General features: G+C 40.1%; 1 protein-coding gene across 1 annotated transcript in view; it reads right to left on the bottom strand.

Moving 5' to 3' along the window:
• Positions 1–17,812: 17,812 nt before the first annotated feature.
• Positions 17,813–24,776, bottom strand: part of reep3.S (receptor accessory protein 3 S homeolog) — a 98,582-nt gene continuing 91,618 nt past the window's right edge. Inside the window, exons 7-8 of the mRNA XM_041570865.1 lie at positions 22,420–22,565; positions 17,813–21,665 (exon numbers count right to left, since the gene is read on the bottom strand). Coding sequence (XP_041426799.1) covers positions 21,609–21,665; positions 22,420–22,565 — 203 coding nt within the window. The 3' untranslated portion in view covers positions 17,813–21,608. The remainder of the gene's footprint in view (positions 21,666–22,419; positions 22,566–24,776) is intronic.

The following is a 24,776-nucleotide window of genomic DNA, read 5'->3' as shown; positions in this document are numbered from 1 at the left end:
GAACTATCACTGAGGAATCAAGAGCAAGGTCACAAGTATATACAGGGTGGAAGCTCATCAAAAGGGACATGAGGGAGATGCTAAACAGAGTGGGACATGGAAAAGTAACTGAAAACAGGAAGATCTATGGGAAGAGTTTACTACTTAGACTGCAAAAAATAAGTAGTACCAGCAGCATTCAAAGATTTCTTGCCAGTCTATAGAATTCCCTATCAAATCAGATGGTCATTGTAAGGACCAATATTTTAAGTATTAAGACCATTCCAGTAGGAAAGGAAATCAAATTTAAGAAAAATGTGTCTCCAAGTTGGCTAATTTTATTTTTATTTGACTTCCTCGTTACAAACACCAGGGTAGTATTACATTTCTTCTTAATCCTCACGTCCATTAGTAAAAAGTTTACCCATGTTTTATCCCTTTGTGCAAAGGAAATTTAAGACAGGGAATAATACGATTTAACCTTTATTTCAATCTAAGAATTAGCAGTGTCTTTACATCATGCAAAGGCCTTTTTTTATTTTAATGTAAACATTTTCAAAAGCCAGTCTCAACCAACCTCCCTTCAGTTTCATTTCATCGGATATATTATGTCTGTGACAGGGAGACTTGCAGGTCCATAGTTGCCATGATAAACCCATTCCTCAAAGGTAACATTTACCTGCATTAGTCTCTTGAGTGTATTCTCAAGAATACTGTGTATCCTGTGCTTGAATGGCTGCCCCCATGGCTACACAGCAGCTTGTTTATATAAACTATAGTAGTACTTATCTGTTATCTACTGTGTATCCTGTGCTTGAATGGCTGTCCCCATGGCTACACAGCAGCTTGTTTATATAAACTATAGTAGTACTTATCTGTTATCTACTGTATGTCCTGTGCTTGAATGGCTGCCCCCATGGCTACACAGCAGCTTGTTTATATAAACTATAGTAGTACTTATCTGTTATCTACTGTGTATCCTGTGCTTGAATGGCTGTCCCCATGGCTACACAGCAGCTTGTTTATATAAACTATAGTAGTACTTATCTGTTATCTACTGTGTATCCTGTGCTTGAATGGCTGCCCCCATGGCTACCCAGCAGCTTGTTTATATAAACTATAGTAGTACTTATCTGTTATCTACTGTGTATCCTGTGCTTGAATGGCTGTCCCCATGGCTACACAGCAGCTTGTTTATATAAACTATAGTAGTACTTATCTCTTATCTACTGTGTATCCTGTGCTTGAATGGCTGCCCCCATGGCTACACAGCAGCTTGTTTATATAAACTATAGTAGTACTTATCTGTTATCTACTGTGTATCCTGTGCTTGAATGGCTGCCCCCATGGCTACACAGCAGCTTGTTTATATAAACTATAGTAGTACTTATCTCTTATCTACTGTGTATCCTGTGCTTGAATGGCTGCCCCCATGGCTATACAGCATAAAAAATCCAGCACAGAATATCAACTCACATTTCATTTCAATTTTTTCATCAGTCTTCAGGCAGACGGAAGCTTGTCCTCGTATGCAGTCTTGGCTCTATGGTGCCTCTCATCAGGTACCAACCCGCGTAAGTTGCAGAAGATTCCAAATAAAGAAAATTGAACCCGGAGAGCACAGTGCTTTTTAAAGCATCATGGTGTGTTAATTTAAAGGATTGTTTTACACAACATGTTTCGGCATATCTGCCTTCCTCTGGTGCATACATAATTCCAGTCTGTGTCATTCTGTGACCTGATTTAAATGTGCCACTTACAACCTAGTTTGCCCCTCAGCTTTAGTCCAACTGCTTCCTGTAGGCTAGCAGTCCACACAGGGCTATAAATTAGCCAATCACAGCCCTTATTTGGCACCCCCCCAAGGAATTTTTTCTTGCTCATGTGGCTCCCCAACAGTTTTTACATTTGAGCGTGGCTCACGGGTTGAGCACCCCTGTCTTAGTGCCTCAATCTAAATTTACCTCCAATCCTGGTAACCCTCAACCCCCCAGCAGAGAAGTTTCTCGGGCATGGTCTGGGCAAAGCAGAGTATGGTCTGGGTGGAATGGGATGTAGCTAAAAATCATCCAGTGACCGGTGAAGGTCTCTATCTCTCACAGAGAGAAGTATAACACTTAGTTGCACTGTATGAGAAAATAAGGGCACAAAACAGAAGTGTCTCATATTGTTGGGTATAGTCTTTGCATTACAATAGGCTGATTATCACACTTGTCCAGAAACAGGACGCACTGCAGGCCGTGAGTAAATATTTCTTTATGTGGCTATTTTTGTATTTACTAGTTCTGTGTAACACTTCATCTGTTCCAGGTATAAATCCCACTAACAGAAAGTGCAGCAGATTAGAGGTGGCCCTCGGAATCACCACCAAATAGGTCAAATATAAACTGGAAAACTAATAAACTACATGAAGCAGATTACAGTATAACTCCCAGCAGCCCAATTTTTCCCTGAGGAGCCCCAAATCAGACCCCAAAAGGTTTAGGCTTTGCAGAAAGTCGACATAACTGGATTTGACCAAACTGAAATATTCTGAGGGAAGAGAATTAAAGCAGACGTATACCCACCAATCTACTCTTCTGAGCATTTATTACATCAAATAATTTTTTCCCCTTTATAAAAGGTAGCTGTTTAATACTGTTACTGATTGTTCTCTTAACCCCAATTTTCAGTTTTTAAGGAACCAGAAAAATACAGGAATATAAATAACCAAATGAATGTTCTCTTGGACGAAGAAGCCTGCACAGTTTAGACACCATTAATGCGTACACTATGGGAGCAGCAAGGAAATATGTTGGTGTAAAGTGTGTGAAAATAAGGTATAAAATTTGGTTAAAAAAAAACACCCATTCAAATCAGAATTGGTGGGACCACAAAAACTGTGTAAAATAAGGAAAAACATAAAATAAAGGGAATGTAAATGTTGCATTTAATAAATAGCAGGTTTGTCTTTCTCATTTAATGCTGCTTTACTGCTGTAATTTTCAGCCTAGCTGCCTGGGGAGGGGCATATGACATCACTGACAGAATGCTTGTTATAGTATGACATCACTGACAGAATGCTTGTTATATTATGACATCACTGACAAAACTTTCTTGAAAAATTTCCTGTTCTCCTGGTGCAATGAAAATATTCTGATTTCTAGACCTTTCATAATGACCAGCTAACTGCCAGCAGTAACATTTCTTACTCATGGTCAACTCATCTTAATTATAATAAAAAAAAGAGTTGCATCTGACAATGGCAGGTACACACATGGGAGTGCAAGGTGCATTGTGGGTAAAATATATGCCACGCTAGGCTTGTCTTTTGTATTTTGCCCCCCCTTTTAGCAAATGAGAGATAAATACCATATTCCTACTAAAATCTTATCATATTTGCCATTTTTAATAGAAACAGAGAATAGCCATGCAAACTTCATTGATATTATCTGGAAAAATCTAGGACCTGCATATGGATCAGATGGTTGAGTTTCTCTGCCGTTTATTTATCAAGTCTAGGAGCAAATATATCTCCGCATGATCCTGGGAAATACTTGACCTCTTTTTTTTTTTTTTTCTACCAGAAGCAGATTTATCCTCAGCTGAGATCAGAGAGACAGATCTTTATGAGTCTAGTTGGGTGGGAGATTAGCCCAGTTATTTTGACTGGATTTCAGAGTAGATTACTTTCAGTTGAGAGGAGACTCGCTGACGTCTGATTCAGAGGTGGGATCTTCTGTGGGATCTTCAGTGGGATCTCCAGTGGGATCTTTAGTGGGATCTTCAGTGGGATCATAGTCAAAATCTTCTTCTGAGGTGGTGACTTCCTCATCCTCCTCTAATATAGTCTCATAGTCATCATCAACGTCTCTGATATCCCTAGCTACATTTAAAAAGAAAAACTATTTGTTCACGTGTATTGTTAAGATATGCAGACTGACCCAAAGACCCCACTCAGACAACCCATTCTCTTTCTTTATGTATAGAAAAATTGGCTTAGATAGAGTGCGCTGGGCCCAGCACACTCCAATCCTCATCCTCCCACCCACTTCCTGTCCTGCTTCCGCACCGACCATGTCCTGCCTCTGCCCCACCCACGCCATGCCCAGTCTCCACCCACTCTCGCCTGACTTGTGTCCACTTTCCTCGCAGCAGGTAAGAGAGTGGCTGGGAGGAGGGATTTTTCTATTAGCTATAGAGGAAGCAGACCCCAAAGTCCGAGTCCCCCTGTTCCCCGGTCCCTCTGCGACTGTGGGGTCTGCTGCCTCTATAGTTACACCACTGCTAATAATTTTACTGCAGATGATCATTGCCCTAGAAGTCCCGCATTTGCCCTCCCTTGTGCAGATTGTGATTTGCCCTGCGGGGACAGGTAAATGCTTCTCTTACTAGAAACCTCTATAAATCTTCCAAATATCCACCAGCTTCCTATTCCCAACCTCTCTATCCATCCGTATGGGCTGCAGCCTCCTCATGTTCTACTACTACTGGACACAGTAATCAGCAGTGATTTCTATAGCTACCATTACAGGGATAGGATCTGTTATCCAGAATGCTTGATTTAGGATTTTCTCAGATAAGGGATCTTTCTGTAATCTGGATCTCTATACCTTAAGTCTGCTAAAATCATTTAAACATTAAATAACCCCAATTTGGATTCAAGCATCTTATTTAGCATCAAGCCGAGGTACGGTTTAATTTTTACAGAAAAAGGAAAATTACTTAAAAAAAATAAATAAATAAAATAAAAATGAATTGCTTGAAATTTAGTCTATGAGAGATGGCCTTCCCATAATTCGGAGCTTTCTTAATAAGCGGTTTCTGGATAATGGATCCTATATCTATCCTCTCCTATATTAACATTAATTTTAGGGGTCTCTTTGAGATTGTATGGTCTGTAGGTTATTGGAACTGAATTCTGTTCATGAGAGGTGTATGTGAATTTTTCTGGGCAGTTGGTCAATGTAAAGAGGCATTTCCATGATGGAGCCACACTCTGTCCATGAAAAGAAGAGCATTTGGCAACTATGGATATATATTTAAGATGGTCAACTTTCAGGTCGATTCTGTAATTTTTTGACACTAGAAAAGGTGAGCCCATGGGAGAAGTGATAATGCTCCACCAGATGCCACGTTTAATTAAGAGCCATCTAGTTTTAATCAGGTTCTGCTACAGCAGGGAAGAATAATATACTCACTCTCTCTCTCTCTGTGAAATGCAGCCCCTCACCCAACCTCATAACCCGTTGAGTCCGTCTCATAATGCAGCAAGCCTCCAATGATCTTAATACAACATTAGTACTATATTAGTCTCCATTACCTAATAGAATCCAGAAGTTGACTTGATGCAAGTGAACATGAAGGTTGTATGATGAGAAGTCATTCTGTACAGCATTGTTAGGTGGTGGCAAAGGGAGAGGAAAAGCTAAAGAGGAAAGATGGAAGATGATCATTGGAATGATGAAGGATGGGGTGGGGTTGACACAGACAATGAATGAAATCCACTATATGTTTGTTGACTTTGCCTATAATGCTGATGTCTGTTGAAGGAAGTGATGCATTATTGGAAGATATTTTTACTATATAATCATTGGTTAATGTTTTTTGTAGGGTTGCAACGAATCCACTATTTTGGATTCAGCCGAACCCCCAAATCCTTCATGAAAGATTCGGCCAAATACCGAACCGAATCCGAAACCCTAATTTGCATATGCAAATTAGGGGTGGGAAGGGGAAAAATGTTTTACTTACTCGTTTTCTGACAAAAAGTCACGTGATTTCCCTCCCCGTCCCTAATTTGCATATGCAAATTAGGGTTCGGATTCGGTTCGGCCTGGCAGAAGGATTCAGCCGAATCCTGGCCGAATCCCGAACCGAATCCTGGATTCGGTGCATCCCTAGTTTTTTGGGGGACACCCATAAATAATTTAGTCAATTAAACTCTGGTATGAGTAAGAGTTACAATATCAGTCCTTCGTGCAACCTTCTCCTCTCTTCTCCTCCTCTCATCACTTCTGCCCATTCTCATCTACAAGACTTCTCTGCGGCTTCTGCTTTTCTCTGGAACTCTCTGCCTCGAGCTGTTAAAACATTCTACTTCTTTCCAAACTTTCAAACGCTCCCTAAAGACCCACCTGTTCAGGGAAGCTTATTCAACGTACCTTAATTAATCAGTCCTCATAAATGTATTTTAAATCACAAATATGTTTCTAAAATCCTTATGTCTTATTGGTACCCCAATCTTTACTTTGTAAACTGTTACGAGTAGGGCCCTCTAATCCTATCATACTCTGTAAACCCTTGTTTGTTATTCACCATTTGTTCACTGTTCTTTATCAATGTAAAGCACTCCGTAACTTGTCGGCGCTAAATAAATAAATGACGATGATGATGATAAGAGTTTGAAATCCAAGCTCCCCTGTATCTCTCATTGGTTCCCATATAGCAGTGCTCCCAAACAGTGGGACTCAAAGACTAGACCAGAGGAGCCTACACTCTAGGCCAGTTCGGGTGATCTTTGAGATATAGAGGCTTTTTAGGAAAATGACTATTCCTGAATGTCAGTAACTCCATCCTCTGCAAGAAGCATTATGGGAAATGATCAATTCCAACTGCCCTTATACCAATGGCTGTCAGACTTTTTTTCTTTTCAAGCTCCGTTTAGAGGTCCAACCTTTGGTCAGGGCCCGCTTAGCTCATAACAAGGTCACAGTTATGGGAAAATCTCAGTATTTCAGCCATAGTTTCTACAATATTTAGAACAAGTCATTTTTATGCTCAAATTTGGATGTCAAACTTGGCTTTAAAGGGCATGTAAGGGCAAAAAAATAAAATCCCATTTTTACTTTCTTTAATGAAAAAGAAACCTATCTCCAATATACTTTAATTAAAAAATGTGTACTGTTTTTATAAGAAACCTGACTGTATGCATTGAAATTCTCCCTTCATTTACTGCTGTGGATAGGAATTGTCAGACGGTCCCTAACTGCTCTGCAGGGAAACAATCATATTTATGAACAGCAGGGGGAGCCCCTGCCTTACTTCCCAGCCATGCAGAACTCAAGCAGCTTTGTTGATGACGATCCCTAAGCAGCCCAGACCACACTGAGCATGTGCACAGTCTTAGTCTTGCAAAGATGTATAACAAAGTTATAAGATGGTGACCCCCCTGTGGCCAACTTTGAAAGCATAAATTATTTGTTTGATTAGGCTTGTGGTGCAGTATGTTCATGTTTATATTTAGTATACAAAATACAGCATTTCTAGCCTTATTCTATTTTAGACTTTACATGCCCTTTAAACAGACATTTTGCCCACCGTTTGTGAACCACTGCCTAATGCTTCAATTCATCCCTGTGATTTAATCCCAACAGTAGAGACAACATTCTCTATTGATGCTCAGCCTCACAGCGTTTATCACCTGGATTTTTTAGTAGCGGCAAATTATTGAAATCCTTTTCCAGTGTTTCTGATTCTTTGGAGGGACCTTGAGTCATAGGAAAGGGAACAAGACGAACTGAAAAAACAGAAAACAAACATATTTAAATACATTTTCTTATTATTATGCAAAGTGGTAACAAACCACTAAACTATGAGACTTACAAAAAAAAAATCAACCAAAATCTTGGATAATGTAAGGATCTGTAATTCTAGGCAAATTTCCCACTCCAATAGACACACCGTTTTTAAAGTTAATTATAAATGCAATTGCAATGAAAATAATAATAATCTTTTTTTTCCTGTTCTGACTCCTGGAACAATGCGGAGAGATAGACACGGCTTTCAAAGGCAATTGCATTTGCCCATAACTTTATAACCACTGATAATGTGCAATAAATGAATACTGGAAAGGTGCTTCGTATACAAGTTTTTTTGGGTGGATCTGCCCTTTAATTTTCATTTAATATATCTGACTGCAATTTTATACAATGATCATAAGTTCAACATGCACGTGGTAAAGCATATCTTAACTGACCCTAAAAAAAGACCAACCGTATTTTATCCAAAAAAAAAAATGATTTTTTTTTTTTCCGGGTGAATAGGCCGTTTTCGTTCGAATTAGAATTGTAGGAATTGAAGTAACATCGTATTCGATCGAATTAGATTCAAAGTTTTTTTTTCAAACCACCAATTGACTCCAAAAAGATTCTAGGAGGTCCCCCATAGGCTAAAACAGCAATTCGGCAGGTTTTAGATTGTGAATGGTCAAAGTCGAATTTTTAAAGAGACAGTACATTTCGATATTCAAATTTTGATATTTTTTTCAAATTCAAATAGTTCACAAAGTACACAAAAATTAGCTCGAAATTCAAATTTTTTTAATTCGAATTTTCACTTAAACCCTCAATAAATCCGCCCCTAAGTGTCATATTCTTGGCTTGTTGAATTGGGCTTTTTTTTTTGTGCCTATTTCCAGCCTTCAAACGGGGGTCATTGAGCCGGCAACCGAAAAAACGATTGCTCAGTAAGGCTACAATATTATTGTTTTTGTCGCTTTTTATTCCTTATGTTTCTGTTCAGCCCCTTTCCTATTCATCCATCCTCAATGTCCTGGTTGCTAGGGTAAATTGGACCCTAGCAACCAAATAGTTGCTAAAATTTCAAACTGGAGAAAAAAAATACAATATACAATATAGCACAGGTGAGTATAATGTGTACCTTATAGAATGGCACAGTCACTTACCTGGGCTCCTATTTAATAAAATCAGAATATTCTTTGTTGGACTTACCCATAGGAAAGGCATGAGACCATGCAAAGCAGAGAAGCCCTATGAGAGTTACGGCTTTCATTCCATAAAGGTACATCTTGCTCTGATAATGCTGGGCCACTTCTAAGTCCAGTTCTATATAAAGTACGTGTCCTATCTCTAAAGCAGCAGGTGGGAACCATTGTGACTGTGAATCTGCCAGCACAAACAGTGCCCATGAATAGCAGATTTAGGCTTAGGTAGGAAACTTTAATCCATTAAATAGCAGGTAGAGAAATAACTTGAGCTTGAGTCAATTATTACATTTGTTTCAAGATTATAGATTTAAAGGAGAACTAAACCCTAAAAATAAATATTGCTAAAAATGCCATATTTCATATAATGAACTTATTGCACGAGGCTAAAGTTTGAGCTTGTCAATAGCAGCAATGATCCAGGACTTCAAACTTGTCACAGGGGGTCACCATCTTGGAAAGTGTCTGTGACACTCACATGCTCAGTGGGCTCTGATTGGCTGTTGAGAAGCTAAGCTTAGGGCTCGTCACTAATTATCCAGCAGAAAATGAGCTTCCCTGGCTGTAATATAAGCTGATGCTACAGGTTTGCTGATTATTAAATTCTGATGCTAATTGCACTGGTTTCTGTGCTGCCATGTAGTAATTATCTGTATTAATTACTAATCAGCCTTATATTGTGACATTTCTATTCTATGTGTACTGTATATTGTGAGTGGGTCCCTAAGCTCAGTAAGTGACAGCAGCACAGAGCATGTGCAGTGAATCAGCAGAAAAGAAGATGGGGAGCTACTGGGGCATCTTTGGAGACACAGATCTTTACTGCTAAAGGGCTGTGGTTGCCTTGGGCTGGTACAGAAGCTCAAAACATAATGTACAACATTTCTACCTACTTCTTTAGTTACGCTTTAGTTTTCCTTTAAGCATTCTTCAATTTAGAGCTTTGGGGGCCCCAGGCATTGCAGAAGAACTATAATGGCTGGTGGGCCATAGACTGGGGGTCGGTCAAAATCAAATCCGCCACGACTTTGTGATTATCATCTCTGTTAGCCAATAAAGATATCACCTTTACACCGCTGTTGTTATGCTTCATATCAAAACTTCTACCCTATAACTTAGAAAAGGTAAATAGGAAAAGCTCCTAAAAGGTTAGAAAAATAACACGAGAGCAACACAATGTGCAATGCAATAGGATTTCCCTGATGGGATGTAATGATAGGGGGGAAGTAGTATAAATAACCTCATTCATTGTGGAGATCAACTTCCTATTATCAGCTCAGTCTGATTGCTGAAATACAGTTGAAACTGTGATTTTTTATTATCTGTCTTATCCCATAATTGTTGACAACAAGGGAATTATTTACTTACTACTTTTTCCAGCAAAGTGAAGGATAGTTGGAATATTAATCCTAATGTGATGCTTGGCTGCCATCTCCTGGTAGAATCTGTAATTGCAGTAACTGAAACCGAGTAGGGGATCTGTGCACTTCTGCTCCCATCTAAGCAAACACATTCTGTCCAGTCCTGACTTTGTGCAAGGGGTTATTATTGTCTCCCCCAAACTGTCTAGAACAGGAGTCCCCAACCTTTTTTTATCTGGAATCCACATTCAAAGAGTTGGGGAGCAACACAAGCATGAAGGAAGTCAATGGAGGTGCCAGATAAGGGTTGTGACTGGCTAAGGGTTGTGCCCCTATGTGGACTGGCAGCCTATAGGAGGCTCTGTTTGGTAGTACAGGTGTTTTTTATGCCTCCAAAACTTGCCTCCAAGCCTGGAATTCAAAAATAAGCTTTGAAGCCACTGGGAGCAACATCCAAGGGGTCGATGAGCAACATGTTGATCACGAGCCACTGGTTTGGGGATCACTGGCCTAGAAAGTCATTATAGACAGTAGCAGTAAGATTTAATTCCTGCTATTGTGATTGGCTGCAGCAGAGTCCTTTACCCCTGTTATTGTGCATGGTGATCCGTGGCTTGTGGGGAAATCCCGCTTTTAAAGCTACTACCAAATATTGTTTATACTGATATTGCTACCACAGACACCCTGGCAATAAGCAGTGTGGTTGTACAGATACAGCTATGGGACCTGTTATCCAGAATGCTCAGGACCTGGGGTTTTCTGGATAATGGATATTTCTGTAATTTGCATCTTAATACCTTAAGTCTACCAGAAAACCATGTAAACATTAAATAAACCCAATAGGCTGGTTTTGCTTCCAATAAGGATTAATTATATCTTAGTTGGGATCAAGTACAAGCTACTGTTTTATTATTACAGAGAAAAAGGAAATATTTTTTTTAAAAGGCGTGGGATCTGTTATTCAGAAAGCTCGCAAAGACTCCATTATAATTAAATAAAAATGATTTCCTTTTTCTCTGTAACAAACGCTTTATTTGGATGCACAGTTATTGTTATTGCTACTGTTTGTTGCTAATCTTTCTATTCAGGCCTCTCCTATTAATATTCCAGCCTCCTGTTCAAAATATTTTCACCCCTTGTGTTTATAAGTCAGCATTATTGTGTTTATAAGTCAGCATTATTGTGTTTCTAGATCAGCATTATTGTGTTTATATGTTTTGGTTTCTCTGGGAAATTCCTTTACAAATGGTGCAGAATTGAGGCTCTTCTACAAAGCTCTATCCCCTCTCCTGCCTCCAAAACATCTTGCCCCAGATCCCAGCAGCTACTCATACACAACAGAGCTCTGAGCAATATTTGGGTTGAATATTCCTTCCCACAGTTACACTGCACTGCATCACTCAAGGCCAGCTTGACACCGAGTGAATACACGTACTGTACGTAATCAAAAACAGAAAGCTAATTTGCTTCACTAATCACTAAATATAACTCTCAAGCCTTTCCCTGAATCAAGGTTTCCCATGATTTCTATTTTCCGCTTTTTCTTCAAAGTCTCATTTTATAACAAGGAATAAGGTCACTGGTTCCCTCCATCTGGAGTAGATCAGGAAACCTTCTTGGGTGGTCTATACATTTCCTTTTAAGCCCAGAACATCAGCCTTTGTGGCTGGATATGGCTCAGAACAATCACTTATGATGGATTAAGAAATAAAGTCCCTTCTAGTGCACTGCTGATTCTGCACTGGTTGGTACAACTAATCAGAGTGCCGTACACACACACTACAGTGCACTAAACCAAGCCAAGAGACCCAAAGGAACTCCATCAGAATATTGTCACTCAAGTAAACACAGATTTGCCTTTCTTTTGCCAGTTCTTTCTCTATTTGTTATATAGTTCGGTTTTAGTCCCAGACTTGCTTTTATCTGGTATGGTACCTTCCAGCTGACAAGAGGGCACCCATTCCGATTAGAAGAAAAGAGGTTCCAGCTAAATATTGGGAAGGGGTTTGTTACAGTGAGAGCTGTGAAGATGTGGAATTGTCTCCCGTGAATCAGTGGTACAGGCTGATACATTAGATAGGTATAAGAAGGGGTTGGATGGTGTTTAGCAAGTGAGGGAATACAGGGATATGGGAGATAGCTCATAGTACAAGTTGATCCAGGGACTGGTCCCATTGCATCTTGGATTTAGGAAGGAATTTTTCCCCCTCTGAGACAAATTTGAGTGTTTTTTGCCTTCCTCTGGATCAACTAGCAGTTAGGCAGGTTAAAATAGAGTTGAAAGGTTGAATGTGATGGACGTGTGTCTTTTTTCAACCTATATCTACAGTATCTCTATTCCTCTATGAATGGACATTGATTCATTGACACAGAAAGCCTCATGTGTTAATTTGTATTGGCTAAAGTCTAATCTCATGGGATGTCCTCTAGAAGAATTTACTTTATAGTCCCCTTACATATTTTTACTGTACGTATTCAAGCGCTTCTTCTCCTGTGTAAACTGTAACAACTTCACCAGCCTTTCCTCAAAACCGAGACCTCTCACTGTCTTTATTAGCTTAGCCTCTCTTCTCTAGACCTTCTCTTTGGCAATAATGCCCATTTTGAGCAGCAAAGATAAAACCTGCACAGCATATTCTAGAGATATCTGGCTGGGAGATTTGTTTAAGTTAAGTTTATTATCCACAAGTATCCTCAGATAGTCCACCTCCTCCGTCAAGGATTCATCTTAGTTCCATTAAGAATATACAGTATGTGGCTGCCTATATTTAAATTCCAGCTCCATAACCTTATCTCATCTTTATCATCTGGCAATTACCAATATCTTGCTGCAAGGGTAAACTCATCATGGAGGGATTCAACTGTCCTACAGTGTCTGATTTTGGATACATTACTTTAAACCCTTATGGAAGACTATAAATTGACCCAATACAGAACCCTGCAGCACACTACTGAGAACCCTAGTCCACTTAATACTATTGACATCCGCTTGCTGTACAGAATTCTTTTAGATGGTTCTCTGTTTATGCACCAATTGTATTAAATCCAGGGCCGGACTGGAAGTAAAAAGCAGCCCGGGCAAAAAAACTCAAAGCAGCCCATATGTAAACACACAGGTCTTGTAATCATCCACTCATACTATATATTGGAGTAAAACTGCAAACAATTATGTGCATAAAGAGCTGCTTTTCTCACTTAAGTGTAATTAATGTAAAATATGTTAAAGATTCTGCAGCCTTGTGCCTTTAATTGGTCACAGAACAACCCCTCAGTGACTTCTAATACCCTTATCATTTACAGTAGGGGGTACATTATCCCTTATAATACATGAGTGATACTCAGAGCTCCCTGTATAACTCAGCCTGCAGCCTTGTGCCTTTATATGGTCACAGAACCCCTCAGTGACTTCTAATATCCTTATCATTTACAGTAGGGGGTACAATGCCCCTTATAATACATGAGTGATACTCAGAGCTCCCTGTATAACTCAGCCTGTAGCCTTGTGCCTTTATATGGTCACAGAACAACCCCTCAGTGACTTCTAATATCCTTATCATTTACAGTAGGGGGTACATTATCCCTTATAATACATGAGTGATACTCAGAGTTCCCTGTATAACTCAGCCTGCAGCCTTGTGCCTTTATATGGTCACAGAACAACCCCTCAGTGACTTCTAATATCCTTATCATTTACAATAGGGGGTACATTATCCCTTATAATACATAGTTAATAATAGTTCCCTGTATAACTCAGCCTGCATCCTTGTGCCTTTATATGGTCACAGAGCGGGAATACCATGTATAATACCCCCAGAACTAGACACATGAAACATAGAAAGTAATCCGTTAAGAATGTTTAAAAAATATTTTGCTGCAATTTTTAAGTAAGGAGTCAGAACAGAAAATAATCAACGCTAGTTAGGCAGCACCGCAAGATGGACTGTCCTTTAATTTGTTCCTATGGCTTCAAGTTTGAGTAGATATTCCCTTGGCTTTTACTCTGAGCCACCCTGAGGAGGCCATGGCATAGCTGCAGTTCCAGGTTTTGGCCTGCTTTGAATGTACTCGTGGCAATCCTGAAAACGAGTTCGGTCTCTGGTAGGGTACAGTATACATATACACATTGCGTATACAGTGGTCCTGTTTATCAGACAAGGGGTACAGACAGCCTCGGCTGCTTAGAAGGTTGGCACAACCGATGGCCTCCGTTTTACCAACATTGGTACAGAATAAAACAGGGAACCGATTGCTTGCACCTGGACCTCATCTGCCTGTAGGGTAAAAAATGTATGAATTAATGGCTGGATTAAGAAAAGCCCAAATACTGCCTCAATCCTGCTCCACTTGCTGATAGATTTCAGGTCCCCCCCACCCAATTGGGACGAGATGGGAATAATTGCACCAATGTGCCCGATGAATCTCTCATCCAAGACAATCCAGCAACTGCCAACTTGGACACTAACTGAGTCCATGTCTTTGTCTTCTGCTCAGCCAGCCAGAATGGGCTGCAGAAACACAAGTAAATCACCGTAAACTTGAAAGCCAAAGAGGCATAACTTACAGGCACCAGTCCCTATGCCAAGGAGCCGCAGGATAAAGTCGGTGCCTGCTGTGCGCTCAGCCCTCTCCCCTGCTGCATGCAGGCAGCGCTTTACAGTAACCCCCACCTCCCCTTATAATAATACACTAAGTGCCTTGACACTGGCTTTCTGAGCAGCCCGTCACTTTTTATGTCGTGGGGCAAGAAGGCACCAGGCGTGCAGCAATGACGGTTTTTCCTGCTCCGGCAGTCAAGCGCATACCTGTGCTGTGGGTACAGTTCCGTGCTGCGGCTGCTGCTTCTCTCCACCGCTGACTGCAGAAGGCAATGAATACGCGGACGGGTAGCTCAGGAGCCTGCCGTGCAGGAGCATTGCGTAGCTGGCCTGCGCTGCCACTGCTTCTGGTTCTGTTCCGGTTCCGCCTTGCTGCCCTGCTGTGCGCACTTAAAGGAGCAGTCGCGGTTTTCGGCCCCATCTTAATTAACTTGCGAGCGGCCCACTTGAACAACTATATAGCGGCCCCTCGGGCAATTGCCCGAAAAGACAGATTGCCAGTCCGGGCCTGATTAAATCTCTTTGAAAAAGAGATCATTTTACCCTTAATCTTGGCTCTAGTTCAATATCCATCGAAACACCATATTGAATGAGTCTGTTTGGAAATCTAAATAACATGATTATAATATAGGATGTGCCAAGCACACATGTATTGATTGGGTGTCAGTGTGTACCAATGGATTTCAGGCACAATTATACACTGAATGTGCTGAATCGGCCCCTTGCGGTCTTTGGGAAGCATCCCAACTGCTGTTAATCCAGAACCTGACTTTCTATGGTCCAAAACAGATGTCTCAATGCCAGACTCCGTGTTTTTAATATTCTCCAGTTCCTCTTTTAGATATTGTGCACTAACACAGCTTTATCCTCAGATGTAATATATACTGTACATGAGGAACGGCTCCAGATCTCAGCTGCCCAGGACTAAGACAGGCAAAGTCAGCTCAGTTCATATTGTGAGATATACCCCTATGGCCAAAAATATAGACTTTGCACTTTTAAAATCAGCTGAAAACTCACTACAGGGTTACAAATGGTCTCTGGAAGCAACATCAGCACAAATATATCTTTGTTGGGTTTAAGCACACAAGCTTAATCTCTCCAAGAACCAACTGGAGTAATGTACAGGTACCGTCATAGGATTTTGGAGCATTGGAACCATGTTCACTGGAGTGACGAACCACACTTTACCATTGGGCAGTCTAATGGACTGACTCCTTGGCAGATGCCAGAAGAACACTTCTGAATGGAGATGGTGGAGACGGCATAATGGTCTGGAGAAGTTATCCACCCCTTTCAACCTGGCCTAAGACTAAGAAGGAGTTCTAGAACCTGCACTGGCCTGAAAGAATTTTAATTGACCTGCGGTGATATTATTAATAATTTATTTCATTACACCACTGCTTGTCATAGGCTTTGGCTCTACACTCACTGGAAAAGACCCTGGTAACCCAGTTAATAAAGTGCAACATAAACAGTGTCTTATATTTTTATATCACAGATAAGGAACCCGTGACCTTCCACGGTTTGCAGAGCTACACTCTCAATATCACAACGACATCTAAATGCAGTGTATGGGCTGTTGGAGGTTCAAGCCCAACATCTGGAAGGTCACAAAATGCCCATCCCAATGTTTTAAACAAAATGGTCAAATTTCCAAAATCTCAATCCACAATTCAAAATGAAAGTTGATTCAGTAAACAGGTCATTCATTCAAGTAGATCTTTGGCTTAAACACAACACAGGAGAGAAGCCCTTCTGTCTGTTTATAAGAGCAAGATAAGTGGAAGACATTTTATTAGCTTGACCCTGTGTTATGCACAGACATTCTGCTAAATATGTATAACAGAAAATATGACCCAAAACTCTGGGTTTCTTTCCAAGAACCAGCTGGAGTAATGTACAGTAATCTGGAGCACTGGAACCAGGTGCACTGGAGTGACGAACCACACATTAACATTGGGCAGTCTAATGGACTGACTCCTTGGCAGATGCCAGAAGAACACTACCTTTTTGAATGGAGGTGGTGGAGATGGAAAAATGGTCCGGAGAAGTTTTACATAGTTTTGGCCTCTGGTTTTGGTAAAAGCAAACCTTAAGGCTACATTATAAAAATGATTCCATTTACTCACTGTTGCCAAGCCAACCCCTTCTCCCGCAGTGAACAGCCTCCCGGTCGTTAAATAGGAGCAAAAAAATGTACTCGATGGTAAAAACATTAATTGTGTTGTAGGATATAAAAGAAGCCGTCCCAGCACCACAGCCACACCAACCCCTTCATCCACAGCGTAACAACCTCCCAGTGGTGATAATTATCCCATTTATTTTTTTGCTCCTATTTAACGACCGGGAGGGTGTTCACTGCGGGAGAAGGGGTTGGCTTGGCAACAGTGGGTAAATGGAATGATAAGTTCATCGCCGCAGCAAGCTTAGAGCTGCACTTACTTATTATCTCTTTCAGTACCTGGGAGGGTTTATACTGTGGGTGAAGGGGTTGGTTCGGAATGGTTGGGAACCGGAACCTACTTCTGCTACCGCCGCAATAAATCTAAGAGTCCCACCTAGATAGTGCCTCTTTTGGTCTAAACGCAGCAGTCTCCTATGATATTAATATTTTAGAAGTTATATGCTGCGGTAACATCAAATTTAATGTATGAAATTCTATGCATGGTGGATTACCATTGTCTATTTAAATAAGGCTGATACCAGTACACAACAACACGCCACCATATTATTTTGTGGGATTGTTCAGCATATATATTGCCGCAGAGATTTGTTTTAAACCCACTATCTTGTGGCATCTCGCCTCCCTGTACCCAAAGTATTTTTAATGGTGTTAATCTGGACTTCTTTCTCTTTCTTAAAGATATTTATTAAAAGTTATGTTTTAACACATGTAGTGGGGTAGACATATGACTGTGTTTTTGGACTAAGAGGGATGGGAAGGTGCAAAGCAATAGGTCAATTCTTTTTCTATTCTATATTCATTTTTGACAGTCCCATGCTTCCTACTTTGTGGCAACAATTTGGGAAAGGACAAAGAAAGGTCCTTACATAATGGGTTTGAGATGGGAGTGGAAGATCTTGACCGGTCGAGAGGAGTCCTGACTTTAACCCAAATGCATATGTGCAAATTTACTGCTGTCTGAACACAACCAAAACAACAGACTAGATTCAGTTTTAGAAGATTTTATTTTGCTCATTTGCAAAAAGATCCAGCATCGTTGCAATTTCCCGTGCTCAGTAAAGCAACGCCCCATGTTATTCTCTGGTACAAAAGTGCAAGCATGATCAAAACTCCAGCAAAGAGAAAACCAAACATATTTTATCTATTAAAAGCATCAGTTACCAGCCTGTAACTCATACAGTATCAATGAATGGAGAGAACATAAATATACAGAAATGATACGTAGACAGGAAACAGGAAAAGGTGTTCATTAGAACTGCTCCTAAACCAGTCACAGTAGAGAATTAGGTGGCAGTTATAGAAGATTATGATACAAGACATCACTTGTCACAGTGTTATTGACAAGAAGCGGGCATTAAAGAAAAATTTGCTTATTTTGCCTGTGGCCCTCCATCTGTGTACTCAGATCTCCCAGCATGCCTTGTCAGCCAAAACAGTTTGGACATTAGATATATATATTATTTTCTTATTACATTTATTATACCCAAATTTCTAAGGTGTTACATCTAAAGACAGTGTATGGGCTGTTGGAGGTTCCAGCCCAACACCTGGAAGATCACAAACTGCCCATTCCAATGTTTTATTGAGTTTTAAACAAAAATGGTCATGTTTTTTATAATTTCGTAATCCACAAGTGAAAGTGGATTCAGTAGACAGGTCATTCATTCAAGTAGATCTTTGGCTAAAACACAACACAGGAGAGAAGGCCTGTTTATTAGAGCAAGGCCAAGGGGAAGACATTTTATTAGCTTGACCCTGTGTTATGTACAGACATTCTGCTCAATATGTATAACAGAAAATACGACCCAAAATCCTGGGCTTCTTTAGTTGCTGAGGTATCTTGTCACAGATACAGCATTCACACAGTGAGCTATACCTCCCACCCAAGGCACTTTGGTCTGCATATAAGAATCTTTAAGTCTTTCTATTCTCTGATTTGCTGCCAACACATTCTCAATTGTCAGGCACCAAAGAAAAGTAGATAGCGGAAGACATCTTGGCTGCTGTAAATAAAAATGTAATGGATAGCTGGGCACAAAACAAGATGATACAGGCATGGGACCTGTTATCCAGAATACCCAGGACCTGAGGTTTTCTGGATAACGGATCTCTCTTTAATTTGGGTCTTCATATCTTGAGTCTACAAGAAAATCATGTAAATATGAAATAAACCCAATAGGCTGGTTTTGCTTCCAATAAGGATTAATTATATCTTAGTATGGATCAAGTACAAGCTACAGTTTTATTATTACAGAGGAAAAAGTGAATCCTTTTTTGGATAAAATGGAATCTATGGGAACCAACCTTCCCGTAATTCAGAGTTTAATGCGTTTCCGGATAATGGATCCCATACATATAACTCTATTCTGGCCTATGGCCTGGGACACAAGCTAGAGCAATGTAAACATTTAGGAAATGTCCAGTGATTTTAGACCACTTTATATCAACCTTCATTTTTTTAAAAAAAAAAAAAAATTTGAGTTGCATATATACTTTATTTGCCCAAGCTTCTAAGAACTTGCTATTGATCATCGTGCCTTGCCAAAAGCAGCCATTGTATTTCTGCTGTCTGGCCCCAAGCTTCCAAGTTTGTGTTATCAATCGAGGAGGGCAAGGTGATAAGAACGTCATCATTTCCTACCCAATTAATGGTAATGAACATGTTTCCGGTAATACAACATACACAAAGATGTTGTGCATACTTGTACTGATTTATAGCCATGGCACAATATTCAAGATGCGCCTACAGCAATGCATGAGGCACAGGGTGGAGCACAATCCAGCAGAAAGGACCTCTGTACCCAACCATACTGGCTCAGTTCTAAATAGAAATAAAATCATTAAAATCCCGAATACCTGCTTAAAAGACAAAGTTATACCCTTCACCTGCTGCAGAATCTACAGCATCACCATAAAAATACCATTGCGTTACAATTTTTTCCATTTTTAAAAAGCAATGACTGAAATGCGCGTTTTCTTCTTGGTGCAGAGCAAACCCCCTCACTTGCTTATATTGCTATACGAATTAAGATCACTAAAATCACATCAATAAATCCTTAACCAAATAAAAAGTTTGATTTAAGCCTTGATAAAAGTTACTAACGGAAATGAAACAATTTCAGGCATTTTTGTCTTTAAAAAAAAAGTGTGGCAGATATATCCAGAATCAATATCCTTTGCTACCAATGGGAATGTCATCGACGTGTCAGCAACATGATTTGACAGGTAAGAATTACACGCTGGATTTTTTTCCTTTAGTTCGCATAACTAGGAATGCACAAAATAGATGCATAAAATACCTAAAAATGCTCCATGTTCCAGTGTCCTTAAGAAATGAAAAATGGTAAATAATGGTGCAAAATCAAAGAAGATATTAATTTTGGAAGGAAGTTGATACAAAGATTAATAAATAAATACAAAACGCACCAAACAAGCGCAATGACAAAATTTTCAATTAAAAGGAAAAAAAAAACCTTGAAATTCAGACACATATGGTAATAAATGTTTTTGAAAAAATTCTAATCTTGTCTACTATTGCGTTTTTGGTATATATTAAGAAAACTTGTTTCATTTTCAGTAGAGCACAGTTATCAGCACAGATTTAAGACTGAGAAATAACTCAATGTTCCCAATGGGATCTTTTCCAACACGTATTAATAATAAGACAATAAAGCATAATAAATGAGGTATCCAGCATTTCATAAATCTCTTGCCTTGTTAAAAAATATACAGGTTCTATATAAATTGACACACTCAAGATTAGGGATTAAAACACTGATGCACACACACTCCTCTGACTACTTCAACTTTAGACTATTACAGGAGGACACCATATAACATAACACACATGAGAAAAGTTCATTCAAGATATAAAAAAAAGTTGCATCAAGGTTTGAGATGGTCTGGTTGTATAGAGAAATCCAGAAGGGTTGTTGTCCAATGATCAAGAGGGGTGGTAAGACATCAGTTAGGGCACCATGAGATAACTGGGCTGTTAGTGTAACTCTCTTTAGAAGGTGAAGGCGGTCAAGTACCCCTACAGTTGGCTTGGGTTTTTGCCTATTGCCTTTAAAGATATATAGCTTAAATATATGTCAGTGTAGACATCACACAATAGCAAGCACAAATTCTGAGGGTCTAGTGGCCCTTTAAGATCATGGCAGCTAAGCACCCCATTGCATATAAATGGAAAGAGGCTTTAAGGACTGTGGCACACATGGTTTTTTGACTGTCCATACTTGTAGTATTAGTCCACTCACCACTAGCCAATACAGATCGCTCCAATGGGCAGGACTGTGGTGGCCCACTAGCCAGTTATTGTTTGAATTCAGCAACAAGTACTGGCAATCAAAGCACCAAAGTGTGCAATTGTATTTACCAGTCCAAAATAAAATCAAATTAATTATTAGTATCCATTTAAGGCTTGTGCTCAAGATCAGATTCTAGGTATAAAAGGAAGACAATACTCCATAAAACCTGCCCTACTAATGAGGTAGCTAACATGGGTGTACATCAGGGCTTTGCTAACCTGTGGTACCACTGCTGCTCAGCTACAGCCACATGGATGACAGGATCTATTTCAGCAACCCATGGAGAGCTACAGGTTGACAGTTCCATAACCACATAAATAAAACAATAAAATAACACTAGTATATGCATATCAGACACCATTTGTCAGCCAACTTCTCAATACTAATGCTGGTGTGAAATGTAGACTATTTCATGACGTGTGGATCACTGCAGCACAGCGGTTAGTCAGAGGTGGTGTGTGTGATGTCCACTCAAAAATATAGCTGAGGTCTCTTCTTTGGTTTGTGCTTGAGAGATCCATATCGTATCTGCAAAACACAGGTCAAAAGTTTGAGTATGTCATTAAAAAGTTTGTCAAAAGACTTTGCTATCCAGCACCAGCTGCACCTGATCATCGGCAGATGGTAGGAGGGAGCAGAAGCTCTTTCACTGACTAAGAACTTGATTCATGAAGAGGGTCATGGCCCATGATTGTATTAGCACTACCTTTTATCACCACTCTTGTGATAAAAGAGTCTCTGCGGGTATAGTGGGGCCAGCCAGGAGGCCACCGGAGAGAAGTTTATATGGTGAAAAAGTTCATGACCTGGCCAGGTGTAGAAGGTTTAGCAGTCCATAAATGGGTCAATACTGCCAACTTACAACTGCCCCATGAATGGTTCCAAAACAACTGCCTCCCCAAATGATGATACCTTGTTACGAATCAGCCATGTGTTCTAGACCAGCTTAAACATCCCGTGGGGCAGTCCTCTCCTCGTGGGTCTGAATGTTTGCTCTGAAGACAAGCTATCAAATTAGCACATGAAATGTGTAGCCGAAGCAGGCAAAGATCTACTCTGTTGGTGACCTCACCAAACCGACATATCTAAGTGTACATCAAGCTTTATGATACTGCAAACTATGGTCCCGTCTGCATTCTCTAGAGGTTCCTTACTAATCTGAAGCTCGGCCTTTGTTCCATTAACCAAGCTATTTTCTATATAGGGTTGAAGTGAACCTAAGGAAATCAGGACAAAAAGATCAGTTAAAGCAACTACAAAGTCTCCCATGTGCAGAATGTACCTCTTTGCGTCCCTTTATGACCTTTACAGATCGCATACTCTGTGACCTTCGAAGGCCCTTCTGTGAGTACACCTCGTCCTCTGAATTCACTTCCACGTCTTCGTCTGTTCTGTCGTCACCTGAATCTTTCCTTAAAGAACTGAAACCTTAAAATAAGAAAAGAAATACATGAAAACCAAACTGAGCTCATTCTCACCCGTGTATTATATGTAGGAAGAAAGACTAACACTCTCACACCCACCCTTGCTAGCAGTGACAAGACCCCTAGGATAGAGCCACACTTATGCAGTAGTAGTAGTCGAAACTTGTCATGTTGGGCATTCTTTTTATAGAAATTTATAACAATCCCCCAGCTATGCAGAAGTACAGGTATGGGATCCGTTATCCAGAAACCCGTTATCCAAAAAGCTCCAAATTACGGATTGCCCGTCTCCAATAGACTCCATTTTATCCAAATTTTTAAAAATTATTTCCTTTTTTTCTGTAATAATAAAACAGTATCTTGTACTTGATCCAAACTAAGATATAATTAATCCTTTAAACAACAAATTATTTCTCTACAAAAAAAAAGCGTGCCCCCTGTGGAATGAGTATAGGATTTTCAGGTGCGGGTATAGATGCGGGTCGGGTTGTGGGTCTCATCTAAATTTCTTATCTTATGCTATTTTGTCTATATTTTACTCCTTTTAATCTTTTACAAAACTTGTTTCTGACCCTGCACACTGTTGATGGATGTCACTTCTGGTTTGCAGCAACATCACTTCCTGTTTGATGGTAGTCGGCGGGTGGCTGATAAAGACAGTTGCGGGTCCAGGTCGGTTAACGGATCAAATTGGGTAAATATGCAGGTTGCGGTTCAGGTCGCGGGCTGCAGGTTCAGATCTTAGAAATTGGTTCTGCGAAGGACTCTAGTCTACAGCGGGTCCTGATCCCTCAAAAAGTTGATGATAGAGAAAGGCATGGAGGAACTGTGGATAGTGGGTTTAATGTAGTTAGTAGAGTACACCAGGAAAACTCTAGGTATTCCGGTGTAGTAAATTTATTGGAGAGAGAGATGCTTCCAGAAGCTGAGAATACAAAGCACAACAGGGTTGACGGCCGCCATGTTTTAGAACATCACGCATGGTGTGCAGGTTCCCAGAAGGTCCCTGGCAGATGGAGCATGCGCTCTAGAAGTTGATGGGGCCTTGGTCTCTTGTGCACATGGTCTGTGTCTGTGATGAACAATGGGAGACGGCACATCAGATGTGACATGATCAGGTATGATTTTCACATGAGGACAGAGAGCAGCCAAATTTAATTGTCTATACAGGGATAGTGGTACATCTCCTTCATATGGAAACTTGGCTCAGCGAAAGATAGAAAAGCTAAACAGAAACAAACCCTTCTTCCCTGTCAGTCTTTCTCTCTTATATGTATAAAGAATGTCATCTAGAGCTACTCTGGAATTACTTAATTTAATGGAGCATCTGGAATGCTGCATCTGGCGCTCTGCGCTCTCTTCTAGGGACCAGATAAAGAATGCTGGAGGGGAAAGCTTTGTTACAGGGCTTTCATGTCAGCATTCCACCAGCGCTTTGTTTAAAAGAAGGAACGGGCTTGTTGAACTTGGACACATCTCACTTCCAAAAATGAAGATAAAACACTGCTGACGTCCAAGAATAACAGACACCGGAGAGCACTAACATGACTATTTGACTTCATTACTTGTATCTGCTATGAATTAAAGGGAAACTGTTGCATACATCACGCAGTATTTATGTCCCAACGAGCGTTAAATCTTCTCTCATGCCTGTTTATCCCATGTATAGGCTTCTTAAAGTGACAGCGACCATTTCATGTTTTTTGCAGGAACATGTCTGCATCACTTTAAAAACACTCTCCCGTGTATTCCTTTGTTCCTGTACATGTCTGTGTCCGATGCGGACACTTCTCTTGCTTTTAACGTTAACCTCTACAACTGAAAATGGCAAAAATCCACTCAAAACCAAATTGGAGAAAAGCAGAATGGGTAAAGATAGGATCAGGGAAAATGCTGTAGGTGTAACACTTTATCAAGCAGCCATCAGTAGTTAATGCTGAAAATCTCCAGATTGGGGACTTTATTTGTGCAGGTATCCAGAATGCTCGGGACCTGAGGTTTTCCAGATAATGGATCCTTCCATAATTTGGATCATCATAGTATAGTGGTTTTGCTTCCAATAAGGATTAATTATATCTTAGTTGGGATCAAGTAAAAGCTACTGTTTTATTATTACACAGAAAAAGGAAATCACTTTTTAAAACTTGGATTATTTGGATATAATGGAGTCTATTGGAGCTTTCTGGATAACGGATCGCATACTTATACTACTCTA

The sequence above is a fragment of the Xenopus laevis genome, chromosome 7S (genome assembly GCF_017654675.1).
Source record: "Xenopus laevis strain J_2021 chromosome 7S, Xenopus_laevis_v10.1, whole genome shotgun sequence".
Lineage (NCBI taxonomy): Eukaryota > Metazoa > Chordata > Amphibia > Anura > Pipidae > Xenopus > Xenopus laevis.
Note: the sequence above shows the minus strand (reverse complement) of the source record. Positions and strands in the feature narration are given on the sequence as shown.